At 38.2% G+C, this 13,424-nt stretch overlaps 1 protein-coding gene across 3 annotated transcripts in view; it reads left to right on the forward strand.

Moving 5' to 3' along the window:
* TESK2 (testis associated actin remodelling kinase 2) overlaps positions 1–13,424 on the forward strand; it is a 134,430-nt gene that overhangs the window by 23,662 nt on the left and 97,344 nt on the right. For all 3 annotated transcript variants that reach the window (XM_061122051.1, XM_061122049.1, XM_061122050.1), the window contains exon 2: positions 9,188–9,499. In XM_061122051.1, the coding sequence (XP_060978034.1) occupies positions 9,233–9,499 (267 nt within the window). In that variant the 5' untranslated portion in view covers positions 9,188–9,232. The remainder of the gene's footprint in view (positions 1–9,187; positions 9,500–13,424) is intronic.

Here is a 13,424-nt window from a genome sequence, read left to right on the forward strand (position 1 = left end):
CTACAAACAAAGCTAGTGAAGGTGATGGAATTCCAGTTGGCTATTTCAAATCCTAAAAGATGATGCTGTGAAAGTGCTGCACTCAATATGCCAGCAAATTTGGAAAACTCAGCAGTGGCCACAGGACTGGAAAAGGTCAGTTTTCATTCCAGTCCTAAAGAAGGGCACTGTCAAAGAATGTTCAAACTACTGCACAACTGCACTCATTTTACATGCTAGCAAGGTCATGCTCAAAATCCTCCAAACTAGGCTTCAGCAGTCTGTGAACTGAGAACTTTTAGATATACAAGTTGGATTTAGAAAAGGTAGAGGAACCTGAGACCAAATTGCCAACATCTGTTGGATCATAGAGAAAGCAAGAGAATTCCAGAAAAACATCTACTTCTGCCTCATTGACTACGCCAAAGCCTTTGACTGTGTGGATCATAACAAAACTGGAAAATTATGAAAGAGATGGGAATACCAGACCACCTTACCTGCTTCCTGAGAAATCTGTATGCAGGTCAAGAAGCGACAGTTAGAACATTATATGAAACAACAGACTGGTTCAAAATTGGGAGAGGAGTGCTTCAAGGCTGTATATTATTACCCTGTTTATTTAACTTATATGCAGAGTACATCATGCAGAATGCTGGGCTGGGTGAAGCACAGCTGGAATCAAGATTTCTGGGAGAAATATCAGTAACTTCAGAGATGCAGATGACACCACCCTTATGGCAGAAAGCAAAGAGGAACTAAAGAGCCTCTTGATGAAAGTGAAAGAGGAGAGTGAAAATGCTGGCTTAAAACTCAACTTTCAAAAAATGAAGATCATGGCATCCAGTCTCGTCACTTCATGGCATATAGATGGGGAAACAATGGAAACAATGAAAGACTTTATTTTCTTGGGCTCCAAAATCACTGCAGATGGTGACTGCAGCCATGAAATAAAAAGATGCTTGCTCCTTGGAAGAAAAGCTATGACCAACCTAGACAGCAGAGATGTTACTTTGCCGACAGTAGTCCGTCTAGTCAAAGCAATGGTTTTTCCAGTAGTCATATGTGGATGTGAGAGTTGGACCATAAAGAAGGCTGAGCATCGAAGAATTGTTTTTGAACTGTGGTGTTGGAGAAGGCTCTTGAGAGTCCCTTGGACTGCAAAGAGATCAAGCCAGTCCATCCAAAAGAAAATCAGTACTGAATATTCGCTGGAAGGATGGATGCTGAAGCTCCAATACTTGGGCCACCTGATTTGAAGAACTGACTTATTAGAAAAGACCCTGATGCTGGGAATGATTGAAGGCAGGAGGAGAAGGGGATGAAAGAGGACTAGATGGTTGGATGTCATCACCGACTCAGTGGACATGAGTTTGAGCAAGCTGTAGGAGATGGTGAAGGACAGGGAAGCCTGGCATGCTGTAGTCCATAGGGTTACAAAAAGTCAGACTAGACTGAGGGGCTCAACAGCAACAAAATAATAATTATAGTAACGAATGGGCTTGAATGCTTACTACTTGCCAGATACTGTTCATTTAATCAATAACCTTATGGTGACTGTAACGAATTAATAAATATAAAATGTAATAGAAAGTATAAAGTGAAAGTGTTAGTTGCTCAGTCATGTTAGACTTTGCGACCCCATGGACTAGCCCACCAGGCTTCTCTGTCCATGGAATTCTCCAGGCGAGAATACTGGAGTAGGTAGCCATTCCCTTCTCCAGAGGATTTTTCCGACCCAGGGATGAAACTGTCTTCTGCACTGCAGACAGATTCTTTACCATCTGAGCTACTGGAGAAGTCCATATAATGCAGGTACTAGTTTATTTCCATTTTGTAAATAATGTAGAGGTTTTAAAATAACTTGGCTGGGTTCATATAGCTGCAAGCTACAGAGCGAGGATTTGAAGCCAGATTTGTCTGGAGGCTATACCTTTAATCACTGTATACCTTTGGAGAAGGAAATGGCAACCCACTCTATTATTTTTGCCTGGAAAATTCCATGGACAGAGGAGGCTGGTGCGCTACAGTTCTTGGGGTTGCAAAGAGTCAGACAGGACTGAACACACATACACACCAAGCCCTGTTTCCGCCCCGCCCTGCCCCGCTTGTCTAGTTTTATTCCTGATCAGACTCTTACCCTCTGCAGGGGCTACCTTTGGAACCTCATCCTCAGGTTCCTCAGGTCCCTGCCAGTGGGGCGAGCTCGGAGTCTGCCTTGGAGGTGTTGCTGGTGCCTGCTTGGAAACGTGGATGCCTCTGCTTCGCAGAGCTCTCCTGGCAGGGCACAGGGAAGCAGCAGGTGGCCATGCGCTGTTTGTTCCCTGAGCTGGCTCCCATAAGATTACTACCTCTTCTCCATGTCACCTTCAGTGTGGAAGCCTCCTTGGCCCCTTCCTTTAAGCTGAGGTTCACCTCTCCGAAAAAGAAGCCTGGGCATTGCTGAACTATGTTGATCTCTGCAAAAGCAAGATGCATTTTCTCCTGAGGTCTGTGGCAGTCAACTCCCAAATGAAGCTTATTTAATAAAGGAATTGGTTCCAATTGAAAAAAAAGTGTATACCTTTAATAAATCCTGCCTCTCTATAAATATATGTTATTTTGTATGTATTTAAAAATTAATTAATTATTTTGGCCGTATCAGGTCTTAGTTGTGGTGTGCTGGCTTCTCTCTAGCTATGGTGTGAGAACTGTGGAGTGCGTGGGCGCTGTAGTTGTGGCTCACTGGCTCAGTAGTTGAGGCATTCAGGCCTAGTCTAATAATTTTTATTTATTTATTTAATTTATTTGCTTTTGACTGTGCTGGGGTTTTGCTGCAACCCGGGCCTTTGCCTAATTGCCGCAAGTGGGGGCCACTTTCTGGTTTCCATTCATGGGCTTCTCACTGTGGTGGCCTCTCTTGCTGCAAAGCAGGGGCTCCAGGGTTGTAGGCCTTAGTAGTTGCTGCCAGCAGGCTCATCAGCCTTGGCTCCCAGGCTCCAGAGCACAAGCTCAACTGTTGGCCCAGGCCCAGCTGCTCTGTGGCAGGTAGGATCCTTCTGAACTAGGGATAGAATCTGCGTCTCCCATGTTGGCAGGTGGCTACTGAGCCACCGGGAAGCCCCCTTGTGTGTTTAAAAAATACATTTAAAAAAATGAAAATGGTATCATTCTATAAGGATAGTCCTATAATTTTTTTGTAACTTCTTAAAAATTGTTTTCATTTCAGTTTTAATGATACCGTGAACTACAACTTGCTTCTTTCCACTCCCACTCAGTATTCCTTTTTTTTAGCCTATTTTATTTTTTAAACTATTTCTTTTAATTGAAGCTTAGTTAACTTAAAATGTTGTATTGCTTTTAGGTCTATAGCAAAGTGATCCAGTTTTACATATATATGCATATTTATTCTTTTCCATTATAGGTTATTACAAGATATTGAATATAGTTCCCTGTGCTATACAGTAGTCCTTATTGTTTATCTATTTTGTATGATGTTGAAGCTGAAACTCCAATGCTTTGGCCACCTGATGCGAAGAGCTGACTCATTTGAAAAGACCCGATGCTGGGAAAGATTGAGGGCAGGAGGAGAAGGGGATGACAGAGGATGAGATGGTCGGATGGCATCACCGACTCGAAGGACATGGGTTTGGGTGGACTCCAGGAGTTGGTGATGGACAGGGAGGCCTGGCGTGCTGCGGTTCACAGGGTCGCAAAGAGTCGGACACGACTGAGCAGCTGAACTGAACTGAACTGAAGTGTGTATCTGCTAATGCCAAACTCCTCTAATTTACCCTGCCCCTTCCATCCCCTTTGGTACTGTAAGTTTGTTTTCTATGTCTGTGAGTGTATTTCTATTTTAAAAGTAATTTCATTTATATCATTTTACTTTCAGATTCCATATATGTGACATCATATATTTGTCTTTCTCTGACTTGCATCACTTAACATGATTATCTCTAGGTCCATTCATGTTACTAAAAATGACATTACTTCAATTTTTATGCCTGAGTAATATTCCATTGTATGTGTGTATGTATCACACACACACAACTCCACATCTTTTTTTTTTTTTCAATTTTATTGGAGTATAGTTGATTTACAATGCTGTATTAGTTTCTGCTGTACAACAAAGTGAATCAGTTATGCATATACACATATTCACTCTTTTTTAGATTCTTTTCCCGTATAGGTCATTACAGAGTATTGAGTAGAGTCCCTTATGCTATACAGGAGGTCCTTATTAGTTCTCTATTTTATATGTAGTAGTGTGCATATATCAATCCACATCTCCCAATTTTCCCTCTCACTCTCTCCCCTCAAGTAACCATAAGTTTGTTTTCTATATCTATGACTCTGTTTCTGTTTTGTAAATAAGTTCCTTTATACGCTTTTTTTAAATTGCACATTATACCACATCATCTTTATCCATTGATCTGTTGAAGGCCTTAGATTGCTTCCATGTCTTGGTCATTGTAAATAGTGGGGCAATGAACATTGGGGTATATATATCTTTTTTTTCTTTAAAAAATTTATTGAAGTATAGCTGATTTACAGTATTGTGTTAGTTTCAGGAATACAGCACAGTAATTCCATTATACATATATATATCTCTATTCTGTTTAGGAATCTTTCCCCTTATATGTTATTAAAAAGTGTTGAATATAGTTCCATGTGCTATACAGTAGGCCCTTACTGATTATCTGTTTTATATATAGCAGTATATATCTGTTAATCCCAAGCTCCTCATTTATCCCTTCCCACCTTTCCCTTTTGGTCATCATAAATGTGTATTCTATATCTGTGGGTCTATTTCTGTTTTATAAATAAGTTCACTTGTATCTTTCTCTTTTTTTTAGATTCCACATATAAGTGATATCATATTTGTCTTTCTCTGTCTGACTTACTTCAGTTTGTATGATATCTCCAGGTGCATCCATTTGCTGCAAATGGCATTCTTTCTTTCTTTTTTATGGCTGAGTAATACTCCTTTGTGTGTGTGTGTGTGTGTGTGTGTGTGTACGTACATATGCTACATTTTCTTTATCCATTCCTCTGTCAATGAACATCTAAGTTGCTTCCATGTCTTGGCTATTGTAAATAGTCCTTTAATGAACATTGGGTTGCATATATCTTTTCAAATTTTAATTTTTTCTGTATATATGACCAGGAGTGGGATTACAGGATCATATGGTAGTTCTGTATTTAGTTTTTAAAGTAGCCTCCATACTGTTCTCCATAGTGGTTCTACCAATTTGTATTCCCACCAACAGGGTAGGGGAGGGTTACCTTTTCTCTACATCCTCTCCAGCATTTATTGTTTGTAGACATTTTGGTGATACCCATTCTGACTGGTGTGAGGTGATATCTCATTGTAGTTTTGATTTGCATTTCTCTAATAGTGATGTTGAGCATTTTTTCATGTGCCTGTTGGCCATCTGTATGTCTTCTTTGGAGAAATGTCTATTTAGATCTTCTGCCCACTTTTTGATTGGGTTTTTCTTTTTTTTTTTGCTATTGAGTTGGATGAACTGTTTGTATATTTTGGAGATTGATTTCTTGTCAGTTGCTTTGTTTTGAAAATATTTTCTCCCATTCTGTATTTTTCTTAAGTTTCTTTTTGTTTTCCATCTCTGTCTAAATTGTAATCAGCCTGGCCTTCTTCTGCACTCAAGTCCTGATTTTCTTTTCTATGCAGGTGACTAGCTTAACTCCTTTTAACTCTTAGTGGAAAAAACACTGAACTAAGTAATAATGAAATGGAGAAAGCTTGAGCTTTGGTGCTAGGTGGACCTTGATTACAGTGCTGATTCTACTAGCTGTTTTTCCTTAGACGAGTTACTTTACCTCCTGAGCCTACATTTCTTTTTCTGAAACTTGGGGGAAATCCTCAAAAAAATCCTCAAAATACACCTACCTGGTGGTATATTTTGAGGATTAAATGAGAAAATGCTTGTGAAATTCTTGGTGGTTTAAAAAAAATTTTTTTTAAGCTATTAATATTCCCCTTCCTTGCTGTAGAGGATCTTCAACTCTTAGTGCATATAAGAATTTCTGGGAAACTTGGTAAAAATTCCAGGCCTCACTCCAAGAGTAGTAGGTCAAGGTTGAGACCCAGGAATCTGAGTTTTAAACAAAGCCCTTGGGTAATTTTGAAGCAGATGATCAACTTTTAGAGATGCACTATCCTTGATTCCATGTCTAGCTTTGCTAGTAAATAACTTAGAGCTGTGGGCACATAATTTCCACTTTCTGGTCCTTGTGTTTCTTCAAATATAAAATGAACTTTATGGTCTCTATTGGCTGTAAAATTTAAAAAATGTTGATCTTATAATGCTAAATTTTTGAACTGGTGATCTGTTGCCACTTCTTGGCAGAAGTTCAACAGAGGTACTTTAGGAACTTGGATTATTCTTCTTTCTATGAAGACTGGTGAAACTAGCTTAAGCAAAAGTAATTTAAAGATATGGGGATAGCTCGTGAAACCTTAAGCCAGGATGTAGTTAGGCCTCAGGAATCAGGGACTAGATAGAGCACGTTAGGAAAATCAAGAAGTTCTTGCTGTCTCTGTCTTTTTTTCTTTACAAATTGGCCTCAATCCCTTGGCTTTTTCTGCCTTCAAGGATGCTTGGTAGAAAATAGACATGGACAACATCTCCTGAGTTTACATTGCTTTCATTTTAGAAAGCAGCCAGACTGAGGCTGGAATATCTTAATTCCAATTCCAGATTGCCAGGAAAGAAAATGTGATTGGTCCATATTGGGTAGAAGGCCACCAGCTTTCGCTATAGCAGGGGCATAGTGTAAGGATGGTCCTGTGAGCCTTGCCGCTATTTCTCCATGATTGGAGGTTGGTAGAGATAGTCTGAGTTAGGTATTCATAACATTTACAAAAGCATTTCACTAATTGTAGGATCACAATGTAATATTTTGCGTAGGACTCTTATAATTGATTCTTTTTTAAGAGCTTTTTTTCAGTACTAATTTAATTTTAATTTTATTATTTTATGTTGGAATATAGTTGATTAATAATGTTGTATTCGTTTCGGGTGTGCAGCAAAGTGATTCAGTTATACATATACATGTGTGTATGGTTTTTCAAATTCTTTTCCTGTTTAGGGAATTACAGAGTATTCTGTGCTGTACAGTATGTCCTTATTGGTTATCTATTTTAAACATAGCTGTGTGTACATGTTAATCCCAAATTCTCAATCTATCCCTCTCCCTCCCCCTTCTCCTCTGATAACCATAAGTTCGTTGTCTGAGAGCCTATTTCTGTTTTGTAAATAAGTCTGTTTATATCATATTTTTAGATTCGGCATATAAGAGATACCACATGAAATTTGTCTTTTCTGTCTGATTTCATTTAGTATGATACCTCCAGGTCCATCCATGTTGCTGCAAATGACACTATTTCATTCTTTTTAGTTGCTGAGTAATATTCCATTGTATTTATGTACCACATCTTTATCCATTCATCTGTCAATGGACATTTAGGTTGCTTACATGTCTTGGCTATTGTAAATGGCACTGAAATGAACATTAGGGTGCATGTATCCTTTCGAACCATGGTTTTCTCAGATTCGAGAAAAAATCCCAGGAATGGAATTGTTGGATCATCTGGTAGCTGTATTTTTAGTTTCTTGAGGAACCTCCATACTGTTCTGTATAGTGACTGTACCATTTCTACCAACAGTACAGGAGAGTTCCCTTCTTTCTACACTTTCTCCAGTATTTATCTGACTGGTGTGAGGTGATATATAAATTTGTTTATTTTTTACTGTGCTGGGTCTTTGTTGCTGCACAGGTTTTCTAGTTGCAGCAAGCAAGGTCTACTCTAGTTGCAGTGCAAGGGCTTCTCTTTGCAGTGGCTTCACTTATTGTGGAACATGGGTTCTAGGGCACTTGGGCTTCAGTAGTTGCAGCACGTGGACTCAGTAGTTGCAGCTCCCAGACCTCAGAACACAGGCTCAGTAGTTGTAGCGAACAACTTTTAGTTGCTCCACGGCATATGGGATCTTCCTGGATCTGGGTTCAAAACCATATCTCCTGCATTGGCAGGCAGATTCTTTACCATTGAGCTACCAGGGAAGCCTGATATCTGTAGCTTTGATTGACATTTCTCTAATAAGTAGCAATGTTGAGCATCTTTTCATGTGCTTTTTGGCCATCTGTATGTCTTTGGAGAAGTATCTGTCTAGATCTTCTGCCCCCCTTTTTATTTAATTGAGCTGCATGAGCTGTTGTAAATTTTAGGGATTAATTACTTAGTCATTGCATCGTTGGCAAATATTTTCTCCCATTTTGTAGGTTGTCTTCTTCTTTTTTTTTTTATGATGTCCTTTGCTGTTTAAAAGCTTTTCAATTTAACTTGGTCCCATTTGTTTATTTCCATTATTCTAGGAGACTGATTGAAAAAGTAATTCTGTAATTTATGTCAAGTGTTCTGCCTATATTTTCCTCTAAGAGTTTTATAAGTGCTGGGAAAGCTGGACAGCTACATGTAAAAAAAATTAAATTAGAACATTCTTTAACACCAAACACAAAACTAAACTCAAAATGGATTAATTAAACCTAAATATAATTGATTCTTGTGGGAAAAAGTAGTAGAGACAGACTAAAAGAAAACGTGGGCTTTTGTTTTTATTCTTAGTCAGGTACCAGAGTGGTAGAGCCTTCTGTAGTCATTTCCGCTAGACTGGGTTGTTTAATCAAGAGTGGCTTTTTAAATTGCCTTTGGATATAGTTCTTTTCTTTTAAAATTATATAATTTTAAAATGTAAAATATTTGTCATCCTTGTTTTATACATTTGAACTTGACTTTTTGAAATGAACAGAAAATTATGTGAGACTGTGAAGGGCTTTGGCAAGAGTATAGGTTTTTGAATCAGACAGTCTGGCATTTTAGTTTTATCTCTGTCATTTAGTGACTGTATGATTATTTGGCCTCTCTGCAAAATAAGCATTATAATCTTTGTATCATGGGTTACTTGAGAATCAAATGACATAACATATGTACAACTCTCATACTGTTTCCTAGATAGTAGGTGCTCAATAAATCATGGCTATATCATTGTTTTTTGAAGGTAAAGGCATAAAGTGTTTTTTAGATCTGAAAATCAGTAACTAGAATATAAGAGAGGCAATACTTTTACATTAATAGTTTACTGTATGGAAGTGTTTAATTTTTATTAATGGTTTTAATGAAACATTATTTTGATCTCTTGTTTAGTGTCAAGCCAGAAGAGAAGTAAAACTCAACAAAAACTTACTATGTATGGAATTCATTCTTAAAAGAAGAAAAAAGTGGCTATTGAAGACTATGGATCGGAGCAAACGGAATTCATTTGCAGGATTTCCTCCACATGTGGAGCGTCTTGAGGATTTTGAAGGAGGTGGTGGAGGGGATGGGAACATGACCCAAGTGGGAAGAATTTGGCCCTCCTCATATCGAGCTCTTATAAGTGCCTTTTCCAGACTGACACGTTTAGATGACTTCACCTGTGAAAAAATAGGGTCTGGCTTCTTCTCTGAAGTGTTCAAGGTGAGTGATGCCATAGTTTTTCTCATATTGTTTTGTTGAAGGTCAGTTTCACTGCAGAGTTCACAGCTGTGTTTCATTAGGATGTAGGCTTTGCCTTGTCAGGATGCTGTGGATCTTGAGCAGTATTGTAAACTCCTCTTGAGCTATCTATTAACTTGTAAGATATTTTATTTATTTTGATTATGAAAATAATCCATGCTGATCAAAAATTAAAATAAGATAGAAGCTTCTTCCACTCCTCCAGAATTTTTCATCATCCAAAATGGAAACTTTGTACACATTAAAAAAAAACTCCCTCTACTACCCTTCAGTTTAGTTCAGTTCAGTCGCTCAGTCGTGTCCGACTTTTTGCAGCCCCATGAATTGCAAGACGCCAGGCCTCCCTGTCCATCACCAACTCCCAGAGTTTACTCAAACTCATGCCCATCGAGTCGGTGATGCCATCCAGCCATCTCATCCTCTGTCGTCCCCTTCTCCTCCTGCCCCCAGTCCCTCCCAGCATCAAGGTCTTTTCCAATGAGTCAACTCTTCCCTTAGCCCATGTTAATATCTGTTCTACTTTATGTCTCTATGAATATGTCTATCCTAGGAACCTCATATAATGGAACTGTAATATTTGTCCTTTTGTGCCTGGAATTCCCTTGTCATCCAGTGGTTAGGACCTGGTGCTGTGACTGCTGGGCCTGTGTTTTATCTGTGGTTGGGGAACTGAGAACCCACCAGCCCTGCGGCATTGCCAAAAAAAAAAAAATTTTTTTTTTCATTCAATATTTATTTATTTATTTGGCTGCATCAGGTCTTAGTCACTTCATTCAGGATCTTTCTTCGAGGTGCATAGACTCTCTAGTTGTGTCCTGTGGGCTCCAGAGCATGTTGGTTCATTAGTTGAGGAGAACATGCTTAATTGCTTTACATTGTGTGGGATCTTTCCTTTCTTAAGTAATTTTTGTTAATTTTCTTTTCTAGGATATAATTAATCTTACTTAAAATTTCAGATCTGTGGGCATAAATACTGTATGTAATTGATGTGGCACAGATTTTTTGTTTCTGCAGTAGCTGTATTTTCCTTCTTCCATATTAATAGATCTTTTAGTTGGACACACTGATGCCATTTCCTAGCTTTGCTTATAGCTAGGTTTAACTATATGAGTAGTTCTGTCCAATAGGGTGTGAGCAGAATTGTCGTATGGGAGCTTTTGGAAATCTTCCTTTGCCACTTCTTATATCCATTTTTCCTTTATATTTGCTGTTATACATTTTTGATCATAGTGTGACCCTACAAATGGAGGCCATCTGTGGCAGAGCAACAAGACAGAGCCTGCATCTTCCAGGCCTACAGGGAAGAGAGCTGCCTGGTTCTGTACTGTCTCCTGGAGTCTCTTTGTGAGAAAAAAATTCTTAAGACTTTTAAAATTTGGTCCTCTGTTTGCAGCCAAACCTAAGTGTAATTAGTGTAATTTGTACCATATCAATGTCTGCCTCCTTCCTCTAATATAGTTTATTTGTGTCTTCTATTTTTAAAATAAAACAACACAAATTTATTTTAGGTTTCTTCTCAAAGGATTTGCTTAGAAAAAAAAAAGTTGAGCTCATTGGGAATTCCCTGGAGATCCAATGGTTAGGACTCGATGCTTTCACTACCAAGGTCTGGGTTCAACCTCTGGTCGGGGAACTAAGATACCATAAGCCACATGATGTGGCCAAAAAAGGAAAAAAAAAAAGAGCTATCCTTTATTGATAAACTGAAGGCTTAAGAAATATAGGATTCTGGGACCTGTGGGGATAGCTATGAAGTCTCTTTGGTCCTGCCTTTGCCCTTGTACCTGTCCCAGGGACATTCGTCTCTGTTTCCACACCTGTTGATAACTCCACCCTGGGCAGAACCTGGCAGTCAGATTATTACCTTTGGTTCTGCTGATTATCTTCTGTTTGTGTTATGGTTCACTATTTTCTACTTATATCTGTATTACTTTCTTTCGTTCACTTTCTTATTAGATCTAGTGATGTTTTGTTCTTTTTGTAGCTTTTTGAATTTTATTCTTATCTCAGTTTTTCCCAGTATTTATTATTTTCTCGTATATACACTTAAGCTTTAAAGTTTCCTCTAGACTTGGCCGTATCACAGGTTTTCAGTGTGCTCTCATCATTTCTAAATGTTGGTTTCTAAATGTTGGTTTCGTTTTGATACGGGAATTATTTAAATGAAATTTTAAAATTTCTACATGGTGAATTTTCTTTTGGGTAATTATTTGATATTTATTTTCTAATTTTAGTGCATCATGATCACAGAGAATGGCTTATATGAAGTCTGTCTTTGGAATATAATTTATTAAAAATATTTAATTATTTGGCTGTGTCGGCTCTTTCTTTTTAATTATTTCATGTATTTATTTTTTTGGTTGCTCTGGCTCTGTTGCTGCCTGTGGGCTTTTTCTAGTTACGACGAGCAGGGGCTATTCCTCTTTGTTGTGGTGCACAGGCTTCTCACTGTGGCGGCTTCTCTTGTTGCGGAGCTCAGGCTCTACGCACATGGCCCTCAGTAGTTGTGGCTTGAAGTCCCCAGGGCTCGTGGACTCAGCAGTTGTGGTGCATGGGCTTAGTTGCTCCACAGCATGTAGAATCTTCCTGGACTAGGGATCAAACCCATGTTTCCTGCATTGGCAGGCAGATTCTTATCCACTGCACTGCCAGGGAAGCCCTGTGTTGGGTCTTAATTGCATTATGCAGAATCTTTCATTGCAGTGCAGGGACTCTTGAGTTGTGGCACAAGAATTCAGGAGTTGTGGTCTACCAGGACTTAGTTGATCTTCAGCATGTGGAATCTTAGTTCTGAGACCAGGGATTGCCCCTGAGTCCTCTGCATTGTAAAGCACATCCTTTTTTTTTTTTTTATAAAACAAAGTTGTTTATTTATTTATTTTTGGCCATGCAGGGTCTTCATTGCTGCAGACAGGCTTTCTCTAGTTGCAGTGTGTGGGCTTCTCTTTCAGTGGCTTCTCTTGATTTGGCTCAGAGACTCTAGAGCAGGTGGGCTCAGTAGTGTAGCTTGCAAGGTCTAGAGCTCAGGCTCATTAGTTGTGGCACAAGGGCCTACTTGCCCTGTGTCATGGGGAATCTTCCTGGACCAGGGATCAAACCCATGTGCCCATGTGCAAGGCGAATTCTTAACCACTGAACCACCAGGGATGTCCAACAAGGCAGATTCTTAACCGTTGAACCATCAAGGAAGCCTCTGGAATATAGTCTAGATTTTGTTTTGATATAGTACAAGGTCAGATTTTTTTGAATGTCACAAATATATTTGAAACAAATATGAATTTCTGTTTTGTTTGATTGCATAAAGTTCTGTGTATTAGATTAAGCTTTTGTATTGTTATTCAAATATTATATGACCTTATTTATTAAGTCTATTTCTTTGAAAAAAGTCTATTAATATTTCCTAATGTGTTTATAGATTCTCCTTGTGTTTCTGTCAGTGTGGTTATTTTGTTTATAGTTCATTTTGTGAAGTATTTATTAATAGAAATTGATGTTTATTATTGATTGTATGCTATAGAGTATATATTTTATAAATGCTACTTTTCTATTTTTGACCCACTTTATGCTGTTAGCTTTGATTTCTACTTTATCAGATATCAATATTATGTACCTTCTTCCTCACTGTATGCATTTATCTGTTGTTTTGGTTATTATTTTCCCAGTATGTCTTTTTCTGTCTCTATTTTTGTTCTGTCTGTGATAGTACATTTTCTATGTGTGTCCTGTGAAATAGTTTTATATTTAATTTTTTGATCCAAAACTAAATTTGCCCATAAAGAGACAGAGAAATTGTAATCTGTTTATGTTTATTGTTATTACTTCTATCTTTACACTGAATAAACTCTTAAATGATAATTTAATGTGTATAGAATTTAGGACAGTATTT

This window comes from Dama dama, chromosome 20, assembly GCF_033118175.1.
Source record: "Dama dama isolate Ldn47 chromosome 20, ASM3311817v1, whole genome shotgun sequence".
NCBI lineage: Eukaryota > Metazoa > Chordata > Mammalia > Artiodactyla > Cervidae > Dama > Dama dama.